The sequence below is a fragment of the Zeus faber genome (genome assembly GCF_960531495.2).
Source record: "Zeus faber genome assembly, chromosome: 9".
Taxonomy (NCBI): Eukaryota; Metazoa; Chordata; class Actinopteri; order Zeiformes; family Zeidae; genus Zeus; species Zeus faber.
This window is the reverse complement of record NC_137197.1, coordinates 27,088,486-27,113,416: the sequence shown is the minus strand read 5'-3', so window position 1 is coordinate 27,113,416 and position 24,931 is coordinate 27,088,486. Positions and strand designations below refer to the sequence as shown.

The 24,931-nt window shown below is 44.8% G+C and overlaps 1 protein-coding gene across 1 annotated transcript in view; it reads right to left on the bottom strand.

Annotated features, from left to right (window-relative positions):
- Positions 1-24,931, bottom strand: part of LOC307234884 (calsyntenin-2-like) — a gene marked incomplete at both ends in the record, with an annotated part of 245,052 nt that overhangs the window by 134,864 nt on the left and 85,257 nt on the right. Inside the window, one exon of the mRNA XM_080006750.1 lies at positions 8,646-8,768. Coding sequence (XP_079862876.1) covers positions 8,646-8,768 — 123 coding nt within the window. The remainder of the gene's footprint in view (positions 1-8,645; positions 8,769-24,931) is intronic.

The following is a 24,931-nucleotide window of genomic DNA, read 5'->3' as shown; positions in this document are numbered from 1 at the left end:
TGCTGTACTTTACTTTGAAGCGCAATGATTGTTTTACATGTTTATGGTTGAGCACAACCATAAACATCTACAGCAGTGAAATCCAACATAAAAATAAATGCAGCAGTAATATTAATCCAAAAACATTTTATATAATAGTAAAACACTGACAGGGACCGTTTCACTCCACAATGAGTACTTTTACTTCTCATACTTTCAGTACATTTTGCTGATAATACTTACATACTCTTACTTAAATAAGGTTTTGAAGGTGTGACTTTTTCCTGTACTGGCTTTTAGTCATTTAATTGAAATTTAATTTTGTATTACTTTTAATGCATTTCAGGTAAATGCAGAATTCACCCTCGTCATCAGTGTTCCGCTGCTGTCCACACTCATGTACCACACGGATTACGACTGGAACCAGTTAGTGAAGATCCTCACAAAGAAGGGGGGAACAGCAGGACGCAATATAAGCCTGATCATGGCAGCCATGGACAGGGTAGATAGTTGATAACTTTTCGTTATCATTTTTAAAGATATTTATTCTGTTTTTTTAGAGGTGTATGACTCTATTCCAACAATTTCTGGAGATTTATTGTAAAATTACAGTAATAGATGTTAATTACGGTAAAGATAATTAGTGGGTTCTTTTTACAGTTTATCTATGTTTTTAAATTGACAGTAATTAAGTTTTTCTGGTGCCCCTGCTGCCAGAAAATTAGCAGGTTTTTTTTTTTACACTTTTTTTTTTTACAATGCATGAGGAACTACCTCGAGACAGAATGACACCGCTCCCGCCAACCACCTAATCTGTCTGATAGTCACCCACTTCAGTCTACATTTGTTCCGTGGCTCTTTCTTGTCTCTTTTAATATAAACTGGCACCGCCACTGATTTGGACTTATCAAAGCGAGTCGTAAATTGTTCGTTTGGGTGAATGATTTATGTAGCGATGTCCTCGCTTGAGCTACTTCATCAGAGCAGATTGCAAACAGGCCTAGAGCCACTGAGCCGGTCGGCTTGCTACAGAGCATCCAGATAGGTCACAGAGCAGAAAACTGCTTCTTCGGCAGTGTGCTAGAGATAGACACGCTTGCACACACACACACACACACACACACCCACACACACACACACACACACACACACACACACACACCCACACACACACACACACACACACACACACACACACACACACACACACACAGACACACACAAGCGCAAAGACTCTATCTCCCTACATTCTCCTCATTGTCGGGCTTATTTTTGGGTGGACAGTTTGGATGCAGGAAATCCAATAAAAGCCCAAATCATAATGGACACTATTGTACTATAACAATTTTGTGCAAGTTTCAAAATATGGAATTTGAAATGTGAGGTATGGTTGAGAGGGACTGCCCCATTCAGGCATCTGGATGAAGAAGGAGTTGATGGGAAACTATAGTACGGGTGACCATACCATTAACCATAGTAAAATAATTAAACTGTAGCGCTTCCCCTCGCCTCTGGAAGTACAAAGGCAGGTGTTTAGCGACTCTAGTTTAAACTTTCTTCCACATTATTACTTTACTCATTAAGACAATGCTAAGCGGCTGGTAATAAAAAAAATAAAAATAAAAAATCTCATTACAGAGACTATTTCCCTCATCTATTTGGTTCAGTGAGGAAGCAGATTGCATTCCAGTAGTTTATTAATAAATGAGCATGCAAACATTGGCAAAGTGATGGCTCCATTGTCTTGCAGCCCAAGTCTGAGGTACCCTGAAAAAGCCAGAAGCTAAAGAAGGTAGGTAATTTTGTCTGTTTTTGTCCCTCCACACACTATGCTAAATAAGTTTAATATGGAAGCAATGAGCATAAATATCAGTGTAGCTAAAAAAGACAACGAAAAAAACATACGTTAAAAATAGGAAACCTGTGTGCACCGGTTTGATTATACAGATTTGCTGTGTTGGTTAGTTATAGTAAATCTATCTCAGGCGGTGCTGTTGTTTTAGTTGTCCATACGGCATTAAAAAATGTATAATAATAATAATAATAATAATAATAATAATAATAATGATGATAATAATAATAATAAACGATAAATAAATCTGATTACTTTTAGAATTATTTCTGTCATTTTAAAACAAATCCGATTTAATACATTTTCACGAATAAATACATTTATTTAATCAATTTATTAATATAAGAAAAACACATTTTATTTATATATTTTTGTAATAAATACATTTATTTATTTATTTATATAATGAATAAATTAATCTGATTACTTTGAAAACAATTTCTCTACTGTCATTTTAAAACAAATCAGATTATTTTTTTGTTTTTTTTGCAGAAGGGGGCGGGGGTATTGTTGCATACTTGGTAAAAAGAAGAAGAAAAAGAAGAGGAAGAAGAATCGGCCACCCCCTCCTCACCACAGACTTTCTGAGATACCTCTCTCCACCCAAAAGCGAACTCAATCTGTTTCTCTTTAATCATGGTTTAAAGCTACGGCTTTGAACTCTTGGATTCTCTGGGAAGTGCACCTGTTAAAAAATATATAAAATAAAAAAAACTTGAATAAAGAAGGGGAAAGAAAAACGTACCTTATTAAAAGGAGCACTCTAACCTCTAATCCTTCAGTCATATGGTGAAATTAGTTTATTTCAAGGCACATGAAATACCACCTTATTTAACTTCACATCTCTATTTTCAAATGTGGTGGGTGTGGATTTGATGGAGATATTGCGATTTATCTTATTTGATTTTTTTCAAAAGATTAATCCCATATGCCCAGATGCCAAAAATAACAACTTATTATATTATTTATTATAATAAATTACTTATATTTCTTTCTGATAAGTCATTGTCATCATCATTTTCATTTCATCATAATTTTTCCTTTAATTTCCATCTTACAAGGTATATTCTATTTTTTCTCGAGGACCCTTTCTATGACCCTTGTACCAACGTGATGCTTTAGGGGTCGGTTAAAAATGCATGTACTGTATTACCATGCTATTTTTTCAAAGTACAAAACAAACATTTTTTTCATTAAACCAATTGCTGGTCAAAATTGACACAACCATAGGAATTATCGCACCAAGCGGGGGAGGGCCCCCGAGAACAAGGTTGTTTTTTTTTTACGGTTGCATTCTTACAGCCAGTAGGAATGCTGAAATGACGTCAGCCAATGGGGTTTCAGCACGAGTTCAGTGTAATGTATTTACTCTGTCACTTTCACTGATTTCACCTCATCGGTCCACCAAAATCTGTTTCTGAACGAATTTGAGGCTAAATAACCAATCCAGTTGCTAAATCTTCACTCATTGATCTGCGAGGCCTCATTTAAAGAAGATAAACAGGTTCAAGAAGGCTGGTTCGATCACAAGGTATTTTGTGTATGTGTGCGGGACAGGACGTCACTGAAGGTTTCTCTTAGTCCCTGCCCTGGAGTAGGAGCTAAAAAGGTCCCTCGAAACGGAGTTCTAAGGACTACGATCCTCCCAAGTTCCTGCAGTGCCGACACAAAAAAGGAACGGTCCCTCCAAAAAGTTCTTAGAACTATGAAAAAGTTCTTGGGCTGTGAAAACGCCTCATGCCTCACTTAAGCATTTCGTGTTTGGAAAAAAAACAAAAACCTGCAACAGCCACTGCTTTGCCAATAATATATGTGACCCACCGCAGCAAAAGCCGCCATCTCGCGCATTTCTAAAATCGCCAGGAGCAGCCAAATGAGTTAAAAAAACCTTTTGTGAAGGAAAATTTTTCCAGATTTGTGTTCCTTTGTGCGGTTTTTTTAATCTCTCAATGATTTTCAAAACCGAGTTTGACTTATAAATAGTAGAAAAATGTTAAACTGTGGAGGTAAATATTCCTGCTAGATTACATGGGGAAACACAGTTCACTTACAGAGACGCAGAACAGCGCTGAACAACGTCGTTTGATGATTTCCTTTAAAGCAAGCATCCAGGTGAAGGTCATTCCTCCACCATCCATGTGATGTGAAGTCACAATGGGAAACCGTTTTGATAGAGTTCAACCTTTAAATCGTATTACTTTTACACACAAACGGAGACATTGTTGAGGAGGGGGCGTGTACCATCGAGTAAGAATTGTCACTTCACTTCGTAAGACGAGGATCCGGTTTCACTTGTCTGTGAAAACTTTCATTTCCCTGTGTTGTTGTGGATGAGGAAAAGCGGGTGGAGGAAGATCTCAATCATATCGTGGAGCTTAATCTGACCAGTGCGATGGATCCAAGTCAGTGTAAGCAGCGTGTACTGGACTTCAGTTACCGCGATGACAGTCAGTTCTCCAACAGCAACGCTGAGAACCACAGCGCTGCTGAATCTGATATTGCTCCGGACTTGGAGAACATTTCAAACAGCGGATTTCAACCTGAATGTGACGATGAAACTGAATATTTTCAAGAACCCCCGGAGGAGACCGACGATACGCCCGTTGGAAGAAGTTGATGACGTGATGAAGTCTGTTAAGGTTGGTGATTGGCAGATTTTCAGATTTCAGATTTTACGATACTCATAATTGATAGACTCTACATTGTGTTGTGGGTTTTTTTTCCAAACTCCAAAATAATTCCACTTTTATAAAACATGTATATTCTTACTGTTAAATAAAAGCTTTATAAACAAAAATAGTTTTGTGTTGTTGACGCTGTTCAACGCTGTTCGTGATTGGCCCATTCAGCATTATGTTAAGTAGCCATGAGGCTTTGTTTGTCCGCAAACCCCATTTTCATTCTGGGAGCTGGCTGAATGAACCTGGTGTGGGCAAAACCTTGGAGGTGATTATCTCAGAATCACAATTTGCCGCACCCTTGTCATTAACAAGTCATAGCTTTCAAAATATTTGCTTGATTTGCGCAAGTGACACCTTGTTCGGAAGCTCTGATTCTCCACTTTCAAGTGTTGAGAAAAAATAAAAGTCGAAAGCCGCCAAATGACCCTAAAGTATGCGGTGGGTTACAAATAATGTGAGAGCACAGAAAGTGTGTTGGCAAAAAAAAACAAAAAAAATTATGTTAAATAACCTAACGATGTAAAACAAAAAGGATAGATGATTGGCACAGAAAACTGGGTGTTTCATTCATCTTCTGCATGTCTGTGACCTTGGTATCAACAGCTACAGGTGTGGATTGCTTCTTCTTTGTGAAGGCATAAGGCTTTTTCACTTGTTTTCCACCAGCAAGCCTATTTACGGCAAAATATCACGGGTAACAACGCGCTCACACTCGGATGGTTCTGCTGTTTTTTTGCTACTCGCGGCTTGATGAGGTCGCTTGCTGAGTTTTGCGATGATGGAATCCGGGCGGATGATGTTATGGCAGGAGTGTGTGTGTGTGTGTGTGTGTGTGTGTGTGTGTGTGGTAATGATCGCTGTATCAACACACAATAAAAGGGGGAAATCAAACCAAACAAAGCAGGCTCAAAACATCAAACAAACAAATGTAAAATATTGGAAACAAAACTCTTTCTCTCATGCCTTTGTTTATCGATAATCCTGTATGCATACGAGCGTGTTTGCAGTTGAAATCCTTTTCTCTTTCTGCTGTTCTGCCTCCACGCCTACCTGACTTACTGCTTCATTGAGGTTAACTATCCTGCTATTCACCTGGCGGACCGTAGGGGGCAACATAAGTACGAACCGGCTTCAACGACTTGAAAAAATATGCTGTTATCTTGTCTGTCTCAAGGACCCGCAATCACTTTTGATCAGTGGCACAAGATGTGATTGCCATTCATCACATTCAAAAGAGCCTGCGTCTCCGAGACCGCCGGGGCATTGTTTACCTTTCTGACAAAAAAAGGCTCTTTATCGCTTCCTTGTTAATTAGCACATTGCACATTCGTGGTTAACCGCCCACAGACTGCAATAATTGAACCGCTATATCCGACACACTTTCAGCAATTAGCCGGAGCTACGTTTCCATTATTAGGGTCCGAATTAGACAGACAGTACCGCGCACATTAATCACAGCGTGAACCACCCAAGTTAACTTACATGTACTTACCTTTCTCTATCAATCTGTGGGAAGGAGAATAAAGCCGCGTCTTTGGGTCTCAATGTGACCCATGAGGGGCAATCAAACACACAAAGTTCTTCCTCTGCCTGCCGCTTCTGTGCGGCTTGGCACAAAAACGCCACGCTGCGTTCTGAATGAACTGCTCAGCACATGCAATATTCATGGGACTAAATGGACGGCAGCTCTATTGATTGAAAAGTACGAACATGAGAGCCATGTCGCCACGGACCAGTGGAGTGAGTGCATTTAGAAAAAAACCGACAAAAACATGTTTGTCTTAGATAGCGTCTGTGTGTTTGTGAGCGTGCGTGCGTGCGTGTGCGAGGAAACCGTCAGACTAACTGACAACTAGCTAACCTGTGTCAAACGCCGGCACTCTGCACAGCTTTCGCCCATTAACCCCATTGACCCAGCACTTACACAGCCTAATCGCTAGAAGAGAAACCACCTCCCTAAAATACAGCCACTTCAGCTAAATAAGCTACTGTAATAGACTAGTGAGACCGACTTATTATTCACCATAAAGTTCACAGTTTAACATGGCGATGTGAAAAGGCAGCTTTTAGCTCGGGTTTCAGCAGCATTTTGAGTGCAGCGGCTGCTTTACACACGCTCTGCTGTGGACTCGTTTCCCTGTCTTACATGAATATATTCGCGCAAATCCGCTCAAACTAGCGACAAATCACTACGTTTGGCGATGAGAAGTGAAAAGATTCCTTAAATTGTCCAACTCTTAGTTTCTTTGATTCAGTTGGTGTAACAGGTCAAAAAGAGTCGGCCGACTCTAAGTTGTGAATGGAATTCTGACATGGATCATTTCATTCTGTCCGAAATATTTATTTGGGAAGAATGCTACGTCGAAATCAGTCACGTTCGATATCAATTATGCCTGCAGCGTTTTTTTGTCTCATTAATTGCATCCTCGGTAATTATTTTACTGTTTGCGCTGCTATTAGAATATGAGCGCCGGCTCTTTTGCCGGAGTGACTCCCGATTCGCCTCATTCGTCGAGTCGTTTCACAAGTTTCTTTTTTGGCGACCAATGAATCGTTGGCGAGTCCTGCATCACTACACTGAAACAAGACGCTCGTCAGACCCGGACGTGCGGCACAAATCCGTCCAAACGCGACAAATCACTAGTTGTGGCGAGACAGTGAACGGCCCGCTCTCAATGTGGTCTGCAATGTTGACTACACTCCGCGGACAATTCTTTTCCCGAATTTTTTTTTTTTAATAAAATAAAGACTGGCATTTAACCATTGCAGACCGTTAGACCGTGAACTTAGGCTGTACCGCGACTGTCAGTCAGGTAATTGCACGTCTGTGTTTCCGGAGGTAATTAAAAACCTGTGCACGCGCTCGTCGCTCTCCACCCAGACGTGCACGTTTCTCTACCGTGTCCGTCGGACTTGTCGACCGCCCGAGACGACGAGAGAGAAAGACGGGTGCTGCTCTGTCTCCGCACGCTAGCTCCGCGGCGCTAGCCGTTGTATGGGGGCGCTCATGACTTGGCGGCGGCGACTCGGCGGGGTGGTTGAGCGACATAGAGCGTGGGAGTTGAGACGGAGAGTGACAGACAGTACGGAGGAGAGGAAATAGAGGCTTTGCAAAAGAATGAGAGCCCATGGAGCCGGCTGGGGAAGAGGGATGGGAAGCGGCTGGTAATGTTTTTGTTTGCGTGCAACTTTATCCATAATTTAGTAGGAGAATTCTCACCGATGAAATACACACTACCCCTGCTCTCTATGTCCTTCATGCGCGTGTGTGTGTGTGTGTGTGTGTGTGTGTGTGTGTGTGTGTGTGTGTGTGTGTGTGTGTGTGTGCGTGTGTGTGTGGCTGTCAATTGTGAGCCAGAGGACATATTGGTCAGACAGCTACCTCTCCTACGGTCTCATCATTTTCTCTCCCTCTCTCCATGAAGGGTGGCCATTACAGCAAGCCCCCCCCCCCCCCCCCCCCCCCCCAGGCCATGGCACCATCCACACACACACACACACACACACACACACACACACTAGCTAAGACAAACATGTTTTCGTCAGTTTTTTTCTCAATGCACCCACGTATATGCACCTATTCAAAGAAGCCACCCTGCACCAATCTTTTTTTTTGTTTCGTTTTTTTACACATCCATCCATCCACGCTGGAGGGGCTCAGTGAGTGAGCTCCATCCCCACACCAAAGCACCATGCTGGGGGCCTGGCCACATTAGCCAGCCTGGCAGGAGATGTTCAGGCCGGGGCTTGCCAATAGCCTCCAGCAGATGCTGTCCCACAAGGACGGACCGCCACAAGGGGAGCTGGAATGGTCACAAAGCGGTGGTTTAATCCTTTTTTCTGTTGTGCAAAACCCGTGGTGGTTTTTTTTCCCCCGTTCGAGACACAAAATAAATGTTAAATGAATTATTTTTTTAACTTCTTGGGAATTCTGGATGGCACTCTTTAATTGGCCAATTGCTTAAATGGGGTTACACTCTGCTTTATATAAAAACAGCAGTTTTTGCATATGAAGTCAACTGAAGGCCTTTTGGGTCCATATACTTTACTATACTTTACCGTATACTAAATTTACTCCAGAGTTGTTGACAATCCCATATCAACCAAGGCGGGTTTTGGAACGCATATCCTACCTGCGTAGGGGACGGGGGCGTCCTTGTCCAGGGCCACCAGGGGAGGGTCAAGCAGGACGACATCAGTGTTCTCTGTGATCACCCCATGGTACGACGTCTCAATCCACGGCTTGTGTTTATTCACTGGGGAGACAGAGGGAGACAGAGATGTCAGTCAGTGAAACAACACCGCAACAGATCAATCCCCATGACGAGGCTGATGAGTCGGCACTCTGCAAACGCTCATATTTCATGCAGCTAAAGAAAACAGGAGCTGAACTTAGACGGTGCACGTCGACATAAATGGTTTCATTCTCTTTCTCGGGCCCGGTCCTCCATGCCCTTTCAGTCAGAGGCATACTCATGTCTGCTTATCTTTCCTCCACCTCCTACCTCTGTTTCTGCTCATCTTTCCAAACATTCCCTCCAGGTTTCAAAGCGCGGTGTCAGGGCTTGATCAATGGGAGCCATTGAGCTGCCAGTGAAAGGCTGTTTCTTGTGCCAGGCTCAAACAAAGTTCATGAGCTGTGGGTGAGATTAAGAGGCATAATTGCGTTACGGCCCCTAAGGCCGTGTGCGGCAGTCTCACCCGCCCACTTGCCGTTTGTTTGCCACATCTCGGTCAGCCTTTTTTCTGGGGTGCTGACCCAAGGCCAGGAATAAGAAATAAAGAACCTACAGCTGTTTTCTCTACGTTTACTTCCAAGCTGAGGATAAGAGTTGATGATTAAAGAAAACAAGGCAACAAAGACTGTTTTACCAAGAGGAAAATAGGAAATTTGATGCCGGAGATAATGTGTTTTATTTCAAAAAGGAGCTGCATACAAAGTCATTTCTCAAAAACACAAACGCATAGAAATAAAAAAACTCAGTGAGTGGGGACCGAAGCAATGACCTTCACGGATAGTCCATGATTATGTATAAAAAACAGCACTTTACTGTGTAGAAAAATATGTTTCCAGCTTTTAATATCTGTAATTAATAAAATATGTAAAAAAAAAAGAATAATAATAAAATAAAATAATGTAAAATATTTATTTTTTGTTGGTGCATTGAGTGCACTACAGTGAATTCAAATTGAGTGCACTTTATATAAAGCCATTCTGGAATTGTTCATGTTCTCTTTTATTGTGAAACAGTTCATCCATTGTGTTTCACTTTGCTTTGTTTGTGGGTTTTTTTCCCCTCCAACAAACACTACAGGAATTAAATGAACCCATGAAATAGATGTTAGTGTAAGCAGCATGCTAATGTACAGCACACAAGAGAAAGGCCTGAAACGGTTTGATTTTAGCGGTAAATGTGATTGCTGTTTCCACCAAAACACAAAGAGCTGAGGGTATCCCGTAAAAAAAACAAACGAGGAAAAGAACTACAACAATGAATATTCATGAGAACATTCAACCCAGAATGCAACATAATGACCCCATTGCACTGAATGAAAATCATGAACAGGGGCTTCAGAGTGGGAAACCATTAGTCTATGAGAATTGGATAAATATTCATGAATTTGGTACAGTTACAACACAAAAAAAGTAAAATTATACCGCTGGCACTACGGTGTCGGTATAATTTAATTTAAACTCTAATTGCCAGAGCTGGTCATTTTGAAGCCGCTGTGTGTGAGTCAAATGCTAAAGTGATATGAAAGTTTGTAGGACATTTCACTGTATATGTTCCATACTTGGGTATCCATATCCACATGCATATACTGACTCACTTTAATCTGTAGCAAGGCTCCAGACTAACTTTTTACATTGGTGGCACTGGTATGCCTAACTTTTTCATTTATGTGCACCAGCACATCATTTATGCGCACCCCAAATCATTTCAGGTCAGGATTAAGTATTTTAGGACCGGGGACAGGTGGAACGGTTACCTCAGCCAATGATGTTGGGTCTGGGCTGGGTCTTTTCTGGGCCAGGGACAGCTGGAACAGGCATCGCAGCATTTTTCCTGATGACCATTTTTCTTCAATAGTTATAGGGGTGTGCATCTCTCCCTTATAAGACGATCCGATATGTATCTGGATACATGGGCTACGAGACGATTCTGGGACGATTGATTTGAATACGGAACAATTCGGTGCAATTTGATTCGGTGCAATTTGATGCGATACAATCTGATACAGTTCTTAACATTTTTTTAATGTAGACATTCATTTTCCATCATAAATTAAAATCAGCCAATTACCTTGGCTTATTTTACGCTTACCTTCAAATAGATATACAGGTACTCCTCACTTAACAACCGAGTTCCATTCCTAGGACCAGGTCGTTGCGTTAATTGGTCGATAAGCGAGGACCTGTGTTATGTCACGGTAAGGGGGCGTGGTCATTGTGAACGCTAGTGTAGTGAATACTGACAGACTGTGGAACAAGACTCAGACTGAGAACCGTGATGAGATGTATGCAGTGTATATAGTAAATATAGTGTATATAGTGTATATAGTATATATAGTGTATATTGTGTTAATAGTGTATACAGTATATATAGTATATATAATGTATATCGTATATAGTATATATAGTGTATATAGTATATATAGTATATATAGTGTATATAGTATATATAGTATACTGTTTATAGTGTATATAGTATATATAGTGTTTATAGTATATATAGTGTATATAATATATATAGTGTTTATAGTATATACAGTGTTGAGCACCTTGAGTAAGTAGAAGGTTGCTGGTTCGATCCCAGGCTCCTCCTGGTAGCATGCTGATGTGTCCTTGAGCAAGACACTTAACCCCCCCAACTGCTCCCCGGGCGCCTCAACATGGCAGCCCACTGCTCCTAGACACATAAGATACTGGGATGGGTAAATGCAGAAAAATTGCGTATTTCCCCGTTGTGGGACTGATAAGAGTTTATAAATAAATAAATACATAAATGAAATACTAGATACAGTGTTTATAGTATATATAGTGTTTACAGTATATACAGTGTATATAGTATATATAGTATATATAGTGTATAAAGGGTGATGCGCGACGAGATACTAGACGCTGAGACGCCGCGCACGCCGTGGTATTGTAGGCAGCGTACATTAGCGACTGGTCAGAGAGCTGGTCCAAAGTCCGAACGGTCATTAAACAGGTAGGTCGTTATGTGAGGAGTACCTGTATTTCATAAAAGACCAGGGAATCCAAGTATTTTTGTTATTTTATGGCATTTAGATATAATAATAACTAGTATATTATGATTCTGACATAATAATAGATAACATAATGTTGTGATGACCCTGGAAGCGTTGGAGTATTTTTAATTGTCAGTTAAAATGTGTTTTTGCTGCGGGCTTTTCACAAGTGTTCCAAGAGGGAATGTGCACGCTCAATCTGGTGCGGGGGAGTGTGTGGGGAGACGGAGTCGGAGAGAGAGAGAGAGATAGCGAGAGCGTGGAGGGAGAAGTGTTTGGTTGTTTGCTTGTCGGTTCAGCGGCGTAGGTTATGGTCAAAACAGCAGCCTGGAAGGTATCAATAAACCCCAGTGTGTAACAACAACTGTGTGGCTTCTTCCGCCGTCTAGAACACTACAATATCATAATCAGTTGAATCTCTGAGCGGCACGTTGAGACGCGGCGCAGGGTTCAGGCTGGACAGGCGAGAAAGACTGGGATTTACTTCGTTTTCTTACTTGTACAAAAAAAATGAAAAACGTAACCCTAAGTCAGGGAATTGGAGGGGAGTTTTTCTTTCTCCTCCGGACAGCGACGCGCTGTATGTTTCAAGCTTACGCCATGTTTAACATAGACGATTAAAAAAACGGTTTGGGATTCGTATCGTTGAATGGTTCCACCCTTAAATAGTTCTCTCCATTTTGAATTGGGTACACATACACACACACAGACATGCACGGCACATGTGCAAGAAAATCCTGCTGTACTGCTGTAAAATAATCGACAGAAAATAGGCTGTATTTATAATAATTGTTCAAAGGCAAATGTTTGCACACCCAGTTGGTGTTTGTTAAAAAAATATTTTTATACTTTTTTTTTTTTATTAGACCTGCTAAATTTCAGGTGCACAGCGACCAATAAATATGTTTATTTGCACTCGTCAGACTTTTGGTCGCACGTGGTCGCACCCTGGAGCCCTGTGTAGCATCTGTGATCGCTGTGTGGAGAATTGCACTGAATGAATTGTCTTTATTTTGGTCTCTGGAGTCTTATAAACATTTGACTGTAATATGAAGCAGATCGAAATGACACATGAAAGGAGATCAAAAAAAGGAATTTGCAATAGTTACTTTTTGCTGTGTAGGCGGTGGGCTTAATTTATCGATAAAGTGACTATTTTCCACACGCTCTCAGCACAAAATAAAATCATCGAACTGGCTGTTTCTGCTACCGCCACTGGTCTGCACTATCTGTTTTTCAGTCGTCAAACCTGAAGAGATTTGTGTGAGCTAATTCCGAAAGTGGTCCCTGATGTCTGGTTGTGTATATAGTTCCTCATTGCAGCCACTATACTTCATAATACAGTGGTATTGTTTTCTATCTGTTGCTAGTTGATAATACAGGTTTGTGCAAGTTCACTAGCAGCCATTCTGGAATTGTTCACATAAACACATACTGTAGATGCAGACATTGGGTATTCACTTATAACATGCACTTGCACGAGTGCTATTAGACAAGACAGATTTCCTCCTTGTCTGTATTCTTCTGTCAGTCTGTATTGTCTGTAGTCTTCTGCAGACAGCTTCTGGCTCACTGGTCTGTAGAATCCGTTTCCTTGGCCCACTGCAGTGCAAGGGTGTCGTTTTCCGGCTCTTTTTCGTGAGCCAGATCATTTGGCTCGGCTCAGCAATAAATGCCGGCTCGTTCAGCTCCCCAATGGCTCTTCATTTAGGACCACTTCTGCCTTTTATAATTCAGCCAAATTGATGTTTATATTTATGTTTGGCATAAAAAAGGTTAGATTATGTGAAAACATCAAACTCTATTAAATATGTGCATTGAATGGTTTATTCATATTAAACTATCCAAAACACAAACCATTCCTTTCTCATTTGTTGCAAAAAAATAAATATGCAAGATTTTGCCTCTGCAATACGTCAGAATAACTATCCTAGTTGTATAAGAAAAACAACAACATACACCGGCGATCGACGCAACATACAAAGGCTCACGTGCTTGGCTCTTAATGTTATTACCAAAGTGAGACGTTTCTGGATCGTACCCATCCTGCTATTCTGTCTTGTACTAATTTACAAACAAAAAACTAAGAAATAAATGAGCTCTCAGACGGCAGTCTCAAAGGAGCTGACTTGTTCGCAACCGACACATGGCTACAGGGGTGATCGCAATCACTGGGGGCGAGAGGCTTTGGTTCGAGGGGTGTCGCTGCCGCTAGGGCCTCATTTCATGATGATTCCTCTGAGCGTGTCCATTCAGCAGCTCCCTGGGCTTCCTCCCTGACGTTTGCCAAATTGTATTGATTAAATATGGCCTTGTTCTATTTATTTATTTATCTATCTATTGCTTCCTCTGTTGTTGGAATCGGTGGCGTGGTCTTAAATCCACCACGTTTACCTTGTTTCGCTTCATGGTTGTGTGGCCTGCTATTTTTCTGTATCTCTGTGATGTGGTTTTGTGTTGCATAGCTGTAAAAAGCATGTAGACCTTTAGCCAGCACCCGTTGTCCTAATGCAGCCAGCATGAATGAAAGGGCAAAAGTAAGACATGTCGAACACAGTGAAACAGAAGAGACCGATGTGTTTTCACTACGGAGCCCTCAGCAGCACACATTTTACCACAGGTAGCTGTTCCGCATAAAGATTTGTACCAACATTACAATCATGGCCGATTTCATTCACTTTGTTGTCCCTTGGGCCGGCTCGTTCACAGGGATGAAACAGACCATGTGGTTCTGAAGGTAATCTGAAGGTCAACACACCGCTCTGCCTGGTCACGAGGGAAGCCCCGCGGCCTTTATGTAGTTAGCTTAAACAGAATGGACATTGGACACCGAGCTAATGCCAATATTCTGGTCATGGTCCATAGACGATTTGCAGTGATGGTTAATCTTCTGTATGATCTCATGAACAGCTCATCCCAGTGACAGCCCGTAGACGGTGGCACGTCGGCCTTCATTCGTAGAACTAAGGTTTCCTTCTTCTCATCGGAGTAGGCGTCTGTAGCATTCAATCAAGCTTGTCTGTTTCGGTCTCTAAACAAACCTTATCTCGAGACTGGAAGTCTTTTTTTAACTCTACCAAAGAACCCATGGGATCTTTTTATTCAATAAAAATGTGCATCTGAAGCAAAAATGTTAAACACGAGAGGAAAAGAACTGACACGGAGATAAGTGGAACTGTTGTGGGGGGTTAGGATGAGGTTAAATTTCCTGCTAAGACGTCTGAAGAGCTGAAGGGCCTCTCTCTCTCAGAGAGACAGCTGCACGCTGGGCGCCGGGGAACCAAGTGCTGGAGGGGACCCCCCTTCCCGTATCCGTGGTTTGCCCTTGCCCTGAAGCCTGACGGGGTGCGGGCCCAAGCGCTGAGGACGCTGCGTTCAACATGAGCCCGGCTTTGAGCTGCCGCGACAATTTCGCAAAGAACGGCCCCGATAAGGCAACAGGGGACGGGGGAGGAGAAGCTCATTAAAAACGTAGCTGCGTTCATCAAGGGGGCAGGAACGTCTAAGTGGTCTCGCTGTCATCAGCAGTAAGAACGATGCTGAACTCGCTCAAAGCTGTCATGTGATGCCCTAATAAACGATTTTGCAGACTTCTGCAACTGCTTAAAAAAATGCCTGCTCTATACTTCTTCCATAGAGTAATATATACTGTATTTGCAATGTTTGTAAAGGTTTGTGATTTTTCTTCTGTTATGTGTGACTAATTATACGGTTCTGTTTTTCTTATTATTTCTTATTATAATGGTCACATTGATAATGAAAACAAAATGCCTCTGTTTATGTTATTGAAGAAGATTGCAATTGCAGTGTGTATGTGTGTGTGTGTGTGTGTGTGTGTGTGTGTGTGTGTGTGTGTGTTTTGCCTGTTATATAGTTTATTGTATAGTGAAATATACAGTATACTGTTATTGTAAAGTCATGGTTTTCTTATTTGTAACATTGATAATGAAAATATATTTATTTGGTTTAAAGAAGATTGCACTTCCAAATATTTGTGTGTGTTATTGGGGGGTTTTTTTGTGGGGGGGGCAGGGTCGGTTGCTCTCTCTCTCCTATATGTTAATTTCTAAAGATATCACATCTAAAGTCTTGGACGCCGCGGACTGACCAGACCTTCCTGGTCCAATTTACCTTGGCCAATTTTTTTTTAATGAAACAGATATCTGACTGGGATGATACAGAGTACATCCATTTGAGTATATACTGGCTATAACTGTGCTACATTTAGTCCAAACAAAAGAAAACAAGGGATTTTTCTCCTTTCGGTGAGGTACCCGGAACTTATAAGTGACATAGCGTGAGGCTCAGCTTTCCCACGCCGCCATTTTGTCAGATAGCGTCATGTCGTGTAAGGCCTGATCCTCCTATCAGTCGTTATCATTTCATGGCCTCTACTGTTCACGTGTGGCACGCGAGTCATCGGATTAAGTCCTTCTGCCAGAAAGAGATGAGGCTGTCGCCTTCACGAGATCAGGAGACCGATAGATATGCTCCTCTCGTCCGTCCGAGAATATCACAGCTCAGAAGCTGGTGAGAGGGGGAGTGGTTAATTAAATGAACCCGACCGGATCATGGGTTTGCAGAGAAAAAGCCCAGAGGGAACCATTTTGTCGATCAAAACCCCAACGTCTTGCAATGGCTAATGCCGGGACACCAAGTTATTAGCTGCACAATGCCTCTGCGGTGAATCCAAGGCAAACACAGTCAAATTTGTAATTACTTTGGAAAAACTGCGAGGGGAAAGTTGTCTCGGCTGCTTAATTGCACAGGTACCTAAGTCAGGTGTGATTGTTTTGCTGAGGGTTCTGTCTTGGTTGGCAGCCTCACAGTGAAGCCTTCGTCCAGAATAATTCCCCATATTTTGTTTGAACCGTTGCAGTCCGTGTCGAACCTCTTTCCGGGCTTCGCCACAATCTCTAATGGGATACGTCTGCGCAACAACCTCCCCCGGATGAGACGGAAACTCTAGGAGTGAGTGCACTCACTGTGACCTCAATTTTTGGAAACAAAACATCAGCATTGGGTATTAAATAGACCGCACTAAATGGCATGCGATAACCTCTGTTTGGGTCGGGAGGAGCGGAGCTCGGGTGCGCCAGGATCTCATTGAACTTTGTGGCTGCTCGGGAAAACACAATTAGCTGAAGTAAAGGGGCTTTTGCAGCTTGAGGACACTGCTGGAAATCAATTGTGCCACTGCCTGTTCCGTCCTCTTGTTTGATCCCGGCTTATTATGTTTTCCTGTTCAGACCCGAGCCGGGATTCAAATATCATGACCTTTCGGGACCGTGTCACAGAGGATGAAAATAACAGTGATATGAGTTGTAAGGCTCTACAAAGGCTCTTCCAATACAAAACACACCTCCCTTGGGTTGAACAGGTAAAAATCTAATACACCTTATAACCTACTGTATTGCTGTCTCCACTGAGTTTTAAATGCCATATAATATAATAATATAATATAATGCCAACATGTCGTATTTGACACTGCACCCTAAGTACTTTTCTTTGCATTCAACAAAACAACGGGAAACCTTCACTGCTCTAAACTGTGTTGCAGGGACACTTTTGTCAGAAAGAATTACGTGATGTGAGGTTCCTGCGAGTGCTCAAAAGTAAGCGGCGAAAGCTTAAAAGTTGCTCAAACGCAACAGTCCGTCCAGAATCGCTGCGTGCCTGCAAAATTAATTTTTAGAATTCTGTCCTGTAGCTACTTTATTTTTCCAGCTCATTCAATCTGTCTACGTTGTAGAGGATACAACAAATGACTTCTGTCTGGAATTGGGTGAACCAATTGTGCCGTAGACAATTGAATTCAACTTGAGACCAAAAAAATATGATTCATACGAATCAATAGTAATAACTGTCATGATCTCCGCCTTCTTCTACCTTCCCCTCCCTCTCCTTACCTGTCCCATTAGCCCAACTCCATTCACCTGCGCACACAGTTGTTCCCGATCTGCAATCTAACCACTATATAAGCCTCTCTCACCAGTCACCCATTGCCAGATTGTCTTCGATGCCTGCACCAGCAAGAACGACTCTCCAGCGTTCTCCGGATTGATTCCCCGCTACCGACGCTGCCTCACCCCGACCACGTATCCTGCTTGCCCCCCCGCCTGTCTTCCGTCCGCTCTACAAATAAAAGACACTACCAAATATCCCTGCCTGTCTTCGTGCTGCAATTGGGTCCTAACCGCACCCGTTTCAGTACAATCTGGCCAACAATGGACCCAGCACACAACCCCGAGTTGCTGGCACGCCTGGGAAGGGTGGAGTCACAGCTCCAACACCAGTCGGCTGTCCTAGCCTCCACCTCAGCGGACGTTCGGCTAGCAGCGGCTAGCCAGGAGCAAGGGCTCGCCACGCTAGCCACCCAGGTCCAGCGGCTCGCCATCGCTCTCGGTCAGTTCATCCCGCCACCTGCTTCCCCGAACCCACCTCCACCAGCACCGGCCCAGCCTGGGTACCCCCTGGAGCCCCTGGTGGGGGTTCCAGAATGCTACGCCGGAGACGCAGACGGCTGTAGTCCGTTCATCACGAACTGTCCCATCCTCTTCGCTCTGCAGCCCCACACCTTCGCCTCCGAGAATGCCAGGGTGGCGTTCACCGAAAATCACCTGAAGGGCCGTGCTCGGCTGTGGGGAACGGCCGAGTGGGAACGACTCACACCAGCCTGCTCCTCCTTCAACGCCTTCGCCGCTGAGCTCCACAAGGTGTTTGAGGTGACATCACAAAGTCCCGATGCTGCTGGTGGTCTCCTGGGTCTCAGTCAAGGGTCCCGCTCTGTGGTCGATTATGCGATCGACTTCCGCACCCAGGCTCGACTGAGCGAGTGGAACCCGGCAGCCCAGATTGGCGCGTTCCTGATGGGATTAGCAGAGTACGTGAAGGATGAGCTAGTTTCCCATGACCTGCCCACCTCTCTCGATGGCATCATTGAGCTTGCTTCCTGTATCGACCGACGCATCCACGCTCGGCAGCGAGAGAGGCGTCAGAGGCTAGTGGAGCGCCGCCCAGCAACCCGTCTTCCAGGTTCCTCCGGGTCGCCAGCTCTTCCGGCCCATCAACCCACAAGTGAGGCCTCTCCCATGAAGGTTGGCCGGGCCAGCCTCACCCCGGAGGAGAAGGAGAGACGCCAGGTGGGGAACCTTTGCCTCTACTGCGGTCTAGCTGGACACTACATTTCCGGGTGTCCGATAAAAGGGCCGGGCTCGCCATTGAGGGAGGAGGTCCTGGTGAGCCACCCCTCCAAATCCCCCTCTAACCTACGCCCCCTCTGCCAGGCTCGGCTGCTGCTGCCCCAAGGCTCACATTCCCTCGCCATACTTATTGACTCTGGTTCCGATGTTAACATCATCGATGAACACCTAGCACGGCAGCTGGGTGTTGGTCGAGTTCTCCTGCCTTCTCAGGTTCCTGCCACTGCCCTGGATGGCCGCCTCCTGGGGACAGTCACCCATCAGACGGTTCCCATCCGCATGCTCCTGTCCGGCAACCACCACGAGACGATACAGTTCTGCATCCTGCACTCACCTCGTCACCCTCTCCTCCTGGGGTTCCCCTGGCTCCAGCGTCACAACCCACACCTCGACTGGACCACAGGGGCTATTCTGGGATGGAGTCCTGCGTGCCATCAGGTCTGCCTGAAGAAAGCCTCCGCACCTCAGCCATCCACCAGCTCCAGCTCCGCAACCAACATTTTGGGGGTCCCTGCCGAGTACCTCGACTTCAGGGAGGTCTTCAGCAAGGCCAAGGCGACATCCCTTCCCCCGCAAAGGCCATACGATATTGCCATCGACCTCCAGCCCGGCTCCACCCCCCCAGAGGCCGCCTGTACTCCCTGTCCGCCCCGGAGAGAGAGGCCATGGACGCCTATATTAACGACGCTCTGGCGGTGGGCATCATCCGTCCTCCTCATCCCCGGCAGGGGCTGGCTTCTTCTTCGTGGAGAAGAAGGATAAATCGCTTCGCCCCTGTATTGACTATCGTGGTCTCAACGACATTACGGTCAAGAACCGCTATCCCCTGCCCCTCATCTCATCAGCCTTCGAACTCCTGGAGGGGGCCACGGTGATCACCAAGCTTGACCTACGCAACGCCTACCATCTGGTCCGGGTTCGAGAGGGGGACGAATGGAAGACGGCGTTCAACACTCCCTCCGGTCACTACGAATATCTGGTGATGCCCTTTGGCCTCACCAACGCCGTCTTCCATGCCCTGGTCAATGACGTGCTCAGGGACATGCTCAACAAGTTTGTCTTCATGTACCTTGACGACATCCTGATCTTCTCCCGATCCCAAGCTGAGCACGTTCACCATGTCCAGACGGTCCTGCAGTGCCTCCCGGAGAACTCACTCTTTGTGAAGGCAGAGAAGTGTGAGTTTCATGTCCTATCCGTCTCCTTCCTGGGGTACGTCGTAGGGAGGGGGACCATCCAGATGGACTCCACCAAGGTCTCCGCCGTCACCACCTGGCCCACCCCGGACTCCCGCAAACAACTCCCGCGCTTCCTCGGTTTTGCCAACTTCTATCGGAGATTCATCCGAGGCTACAGCACGGTGGCTGCCCCTCTCACAGCCCTTACCTCCTCCAAGGGGCCGTTCATGTGGTCCGCCAATGATGCCTTCCTGGCCCTGAAGGCACGGTTCACTTCAGTCCCCATTCTGGTATTGCCTGACCCCAAACGGCAGTTCAGCTGCAATTGGGTCCTAACCACACCCGTTACAATAACAGCTTTCTCCAGTAATTTAATCTTTGCTCGTGAGTTTAAGCACCAGTGTGTAGAATTGAGTGGCACCTTGTGGAACGGACTCGGCAGAAATGGAATATAATATTGATAAGTGTGTTTTAATAAGTGTATAATCCCATGAAAATGAGAATTGCTGTGTTGGCATTACCTTAGAATGAGACGTTTATATCTACATAGAGTGGGTATGCTTCACGGAGGCCGCCATGTTGCACCGCCATGTTTCTACAGTGGCCCAGAACGGACAAACCAAACACTGGCTCTAGAGAGGGCCTCCCGGTTCTACTCGGACTTTGACTAATTAATGATAATTAATGAGGACTAATGATAATAAAATATGTATCCTGCAAGCGCTGTCTCGCTATCAGACTTAACGCCTCGAATAAATTGTTTAGTACCATGCAAAGCAGCTCGCTAACGTTAGCAATAAAACGCTACCACAATGCGGAACAACACTCACAATTGCTATCTTACTTGTAAGCTATGACCTATAGTTTTATAGAATAAAATAACTAAATAGATCTTCGCCTCATCACTTGACATATGAAGCAACAACTTGATGCTGTCGTAGACAATGACATCTATGGGAAATAGATGGGTTTTCAGTTTGTTGCGATCTGCAACCTCACCACAAGATGCCACTAAATTCTACACACTGCACCTTGAGGCCAGGTAATATTTTTTTTGCTTCCTAATCTAATTTGCCGCAGCCCCTGATGCAGTTATTGCACACTAATATGATCAGGGGCGGCTGACGGCTGAAAGGTGATGGCGGGCGCGTGAACACGGTGCATATTTTTATCACCAGCTGTTGGTCAAGCGGCGACTATCTCTATCTCTATCTCTCTCTCTCTCTCTCTGTCAAGCATTTCACTGCCAATTAGACCCTGAGTCGCCCAAGTGCCCCAACATGTCTCTCGGAGCGCGGCACGGGTCGCTATAACGGCTGATTAATCTCCGACCGGGGCGAGAGGGGTGCGCGCCGTGTTTAACTGCGAAACGATGGGCGGGCGCCGGTTAATGTGGCCGTGCCAATGGAACTGAGCGCGGGTTGGGTGGGGGAGGGGCTGGAGGAACCCCCCCAAGGGCCACGGCGGAGGAAGAGAAACAGTTCGCAATTAAAAGGGAATCTGTAGGAAATTAAAGCGGTGATAGATAAGGTCAACAAAGCTGGCTCTGTGATGAATACATCAACATAATGAAAAGTAAGCGCTGGGATGTCGCTCGGCGACCGGTGGGAGGCCGGCATTATGGTTTCATGGTAAGACGGGGGCCTGTATGATCTCGGAGAGGGCCCGGGGTGTGACTCAAAAAGCCCCCATTGGGGACGACCCATGGCATGTTTCAACGTCTTTATCAAACCTACTCTCTGAAAGTTAATTTAGGCCTCAGCATCCATCAGTATAGGAATTTCAAGTTGATACGCTAGTTGGGGAATTAAACAGCTAATTAAAATCATTGATACAGTAAACATAATGCGATAATTGGGAACATGTAATTTTCAGTATTATATTCTAAACAGATGTTGTGAGCACTCTAATTATAAAGTGAAATGACTGTAGTCATTTCAATGACTGTAGTCATTTCAATGACTGTAGTCATTTCAATGACTGTAGTCATTTCACCATCTAAATTGGGAGCGTTTTGAGAATATAGTGTCGGGCATATTATGACCAAAAGTCAAAACATATCATTTGTTAGCCAGTAAAAAAAAAAAAAAGAAGACGCAATAATTCCACCCTTTTGTGCGTAAGTGGGACACAGCGGCGGATCAGTATTCTGTGACGGCGCTGGGCTTAGGAAACGGAGCGCCTGCCAACAACAACCTGGGTCACGGCGACGACACCTCTTCTCCGTTGTCTCCTCTCTCTCTCTCTCTCTCTCTCTCTCTCTCTCTCTCTCTCTCTCTCTCGCCGTCACCCTGACCCCGTAAAGAAAAGCGTCGCAAACAGAAGATGCATCTGCCCTCTGCTCATTTTCCCGGGGACACGTTTTTTGGAGGTCACCCGCTGCGCCTCCGCCCGTTCCCACCTGAATTGAATACCCAACCCTGCCATGTCAAAAGAACCGCTCTGCGCTCCTCTGGGATGGTATTGAAAGTCATGACGAGTCCCAGAAAGGGGAAAAACAAAGAGGAAAAAAAGGTGGGGGGGGGACTGCACCTGTCTGGGCTTCTGTGGCTGCTTTGTTTGGATTTAGTTTCTTGAGGTGGTGTGCTCTTTGTTGCTTTAGGTGGGGTGAGATAAACTAGGATCACACAATGGGTTTTTGGAGTTTTCTTGGGAGTGGAATAGGCTAACAATTCAGAGCCTGCCCTATGTTGCCCTTAGGTGTGTGTGTGTGTGTGTGTGTGTGTGCGCGCGCGTATGTGTGTTTTAGGGTGGATGGGGGGCGGAGGACTCGGTCAAGATCAGCGCTGCAGCAGGACACCACAATGTCTGAGACTAACAAATCCTGGTCGGGAACACACACACACACACACATTCATGCGTGCACACACCCAGACACACACACACACACGCGCACATGCACACACGCGCACACACACACACACACACACACACACACACACACACACACACACACACACACACACACAGGTGGGGAAAAAGGGGAACGGGCTACCCCCTTCCAATGTCCGCCTGCCGGCTAGTACACACATCGACTTCTCAATTTCTATCTATCGCGCCTGGATGAGCAAACACAAGACCTTTTTCTCCTCCATCTCTCACTCCATCTTTCCACACTCCCTGCAGTGATATGATAGAGCCCCAGCCAAAGGTCAGCCTTTTATCATGCGCTTGTTTTCCAGTTTGAGTGGGAGTGGGAGTGGAAAGACCCGTTTCCCCTTGGTATGGCACAGTAGTACAGGGTAAAGCATTATACGCAGTGCTTGAAGTGGGCCAGCACGTTGAGGTTTTGCGTAAGAAAAAGTCCCCCCCGCCTCCCGCCAACATGTGAATAAGGGGAGTACCGGCACATATTTTTTTCCAAGTGGTCCAGGTTCGTCCGTCGCTAAATGCCGCGTGGTCAATTTGTGTTCGCCGAGTGACACTGCCGCTTCTCTCGTCCCTGATGAGTACGAGAGACAGAGCGAGGGAGAGAGACAGATCTACCAAATGGAGTCCTTGAGAGATGGATAGACATGCAATCAATGATACAACATGTTATGTAAACACACACACAGACGGTAAACTAAAAGCATCTATGGGGGCGGCCAACAGTGGAGGTATCGGGGCTGAAACGACATTTTATTTTCGCCAGCACAACCTCCGTTTGCACGACCCGCCCCTCTCCCGTCGAATAGCATTGCGGCCGCGATGGCTGCCCCTCTCCCCGCTCTCCCCGCATCGAGAGCCATTACCCGGGGCATGTAAATGCGAACGCGATTCGGAGAAAATTGCGTCCACGGCATCACGGATGCACTACGCACGTCCTTAATGTAGATTCCAGCGGGCCTACGCCACAGACTGCTGCTGTTAATGGTCATGCAGGTGCATGGTACAAAGGAATGCTGCAGACATAATCACCTTCAGGACGCTTATTATTTTAAAAGAACAATTTTCTGCCTCTCATGAAAGCAAGAGGCCATTTGAGCATTGCACTAACTACTTGTCGTTACTTGCAGGGTTGAAATACAGACCGTATTGGAGAAGAAGAAAGAAAAACCGGCAAAATCAGTTAATAATACCGAACCATTCCATCTATCCCTCGCTGTTTGTGAAAAGCTCTTTGGATATGGAGGAGGCCTGCAGTGGGTGATTTGTAAAGTGCGTGTGTGTGCTCATGTTAATGTTTCCTAATGTGTGTGTGTGTGTGTGTGTGTGTGTGTGTGTGTGTGTGTGTGTGTGTGTGTGTGTGTGTGTGTGTGTGTGTGTGTGTGTGTGTCTGTTGTGGACATACTGACCCGAATATAACACAGGATTTTTTTCCTAGAAAGACGTCTGAAAAAGTGGGGTCGTTTTATATTCGGGGTTTAGACTTTAAAATGTCAATATACGGTAGAATAATACAAAAATAAAACTTTCCTTTTTTTAAATACTTTGATCATTTTACTTCGATCACTCAGATACACCGAATCAAAAATGTACTTTCATCTTGTTGGTCCTATGTTTCATTTCATCTAGCTTTTCTGTATAAATCAACACACACACAGACCCACACAGACCCTTTCAAAAACAGTTCATCTGAGTGTGTGTGTGTTTGTGTGTGTGTGTGTATGTGTGTGTGGATTTGCGTATGTGTGTGTGTGTATGTGCGTGTGTGGTTGTGTGTGTGTGTGTGTGTGTGTGTGTGTGTGTGTGTGTGTGTGTGTGTGTGTATGTGTGTGTGTGTGTGTGTGTGATTCCTCCTGGCAGTCATTCCATTTGGCCTCTCTCTCTATCTTTTTCATATCGTTCAAAAAAATCGAAGGT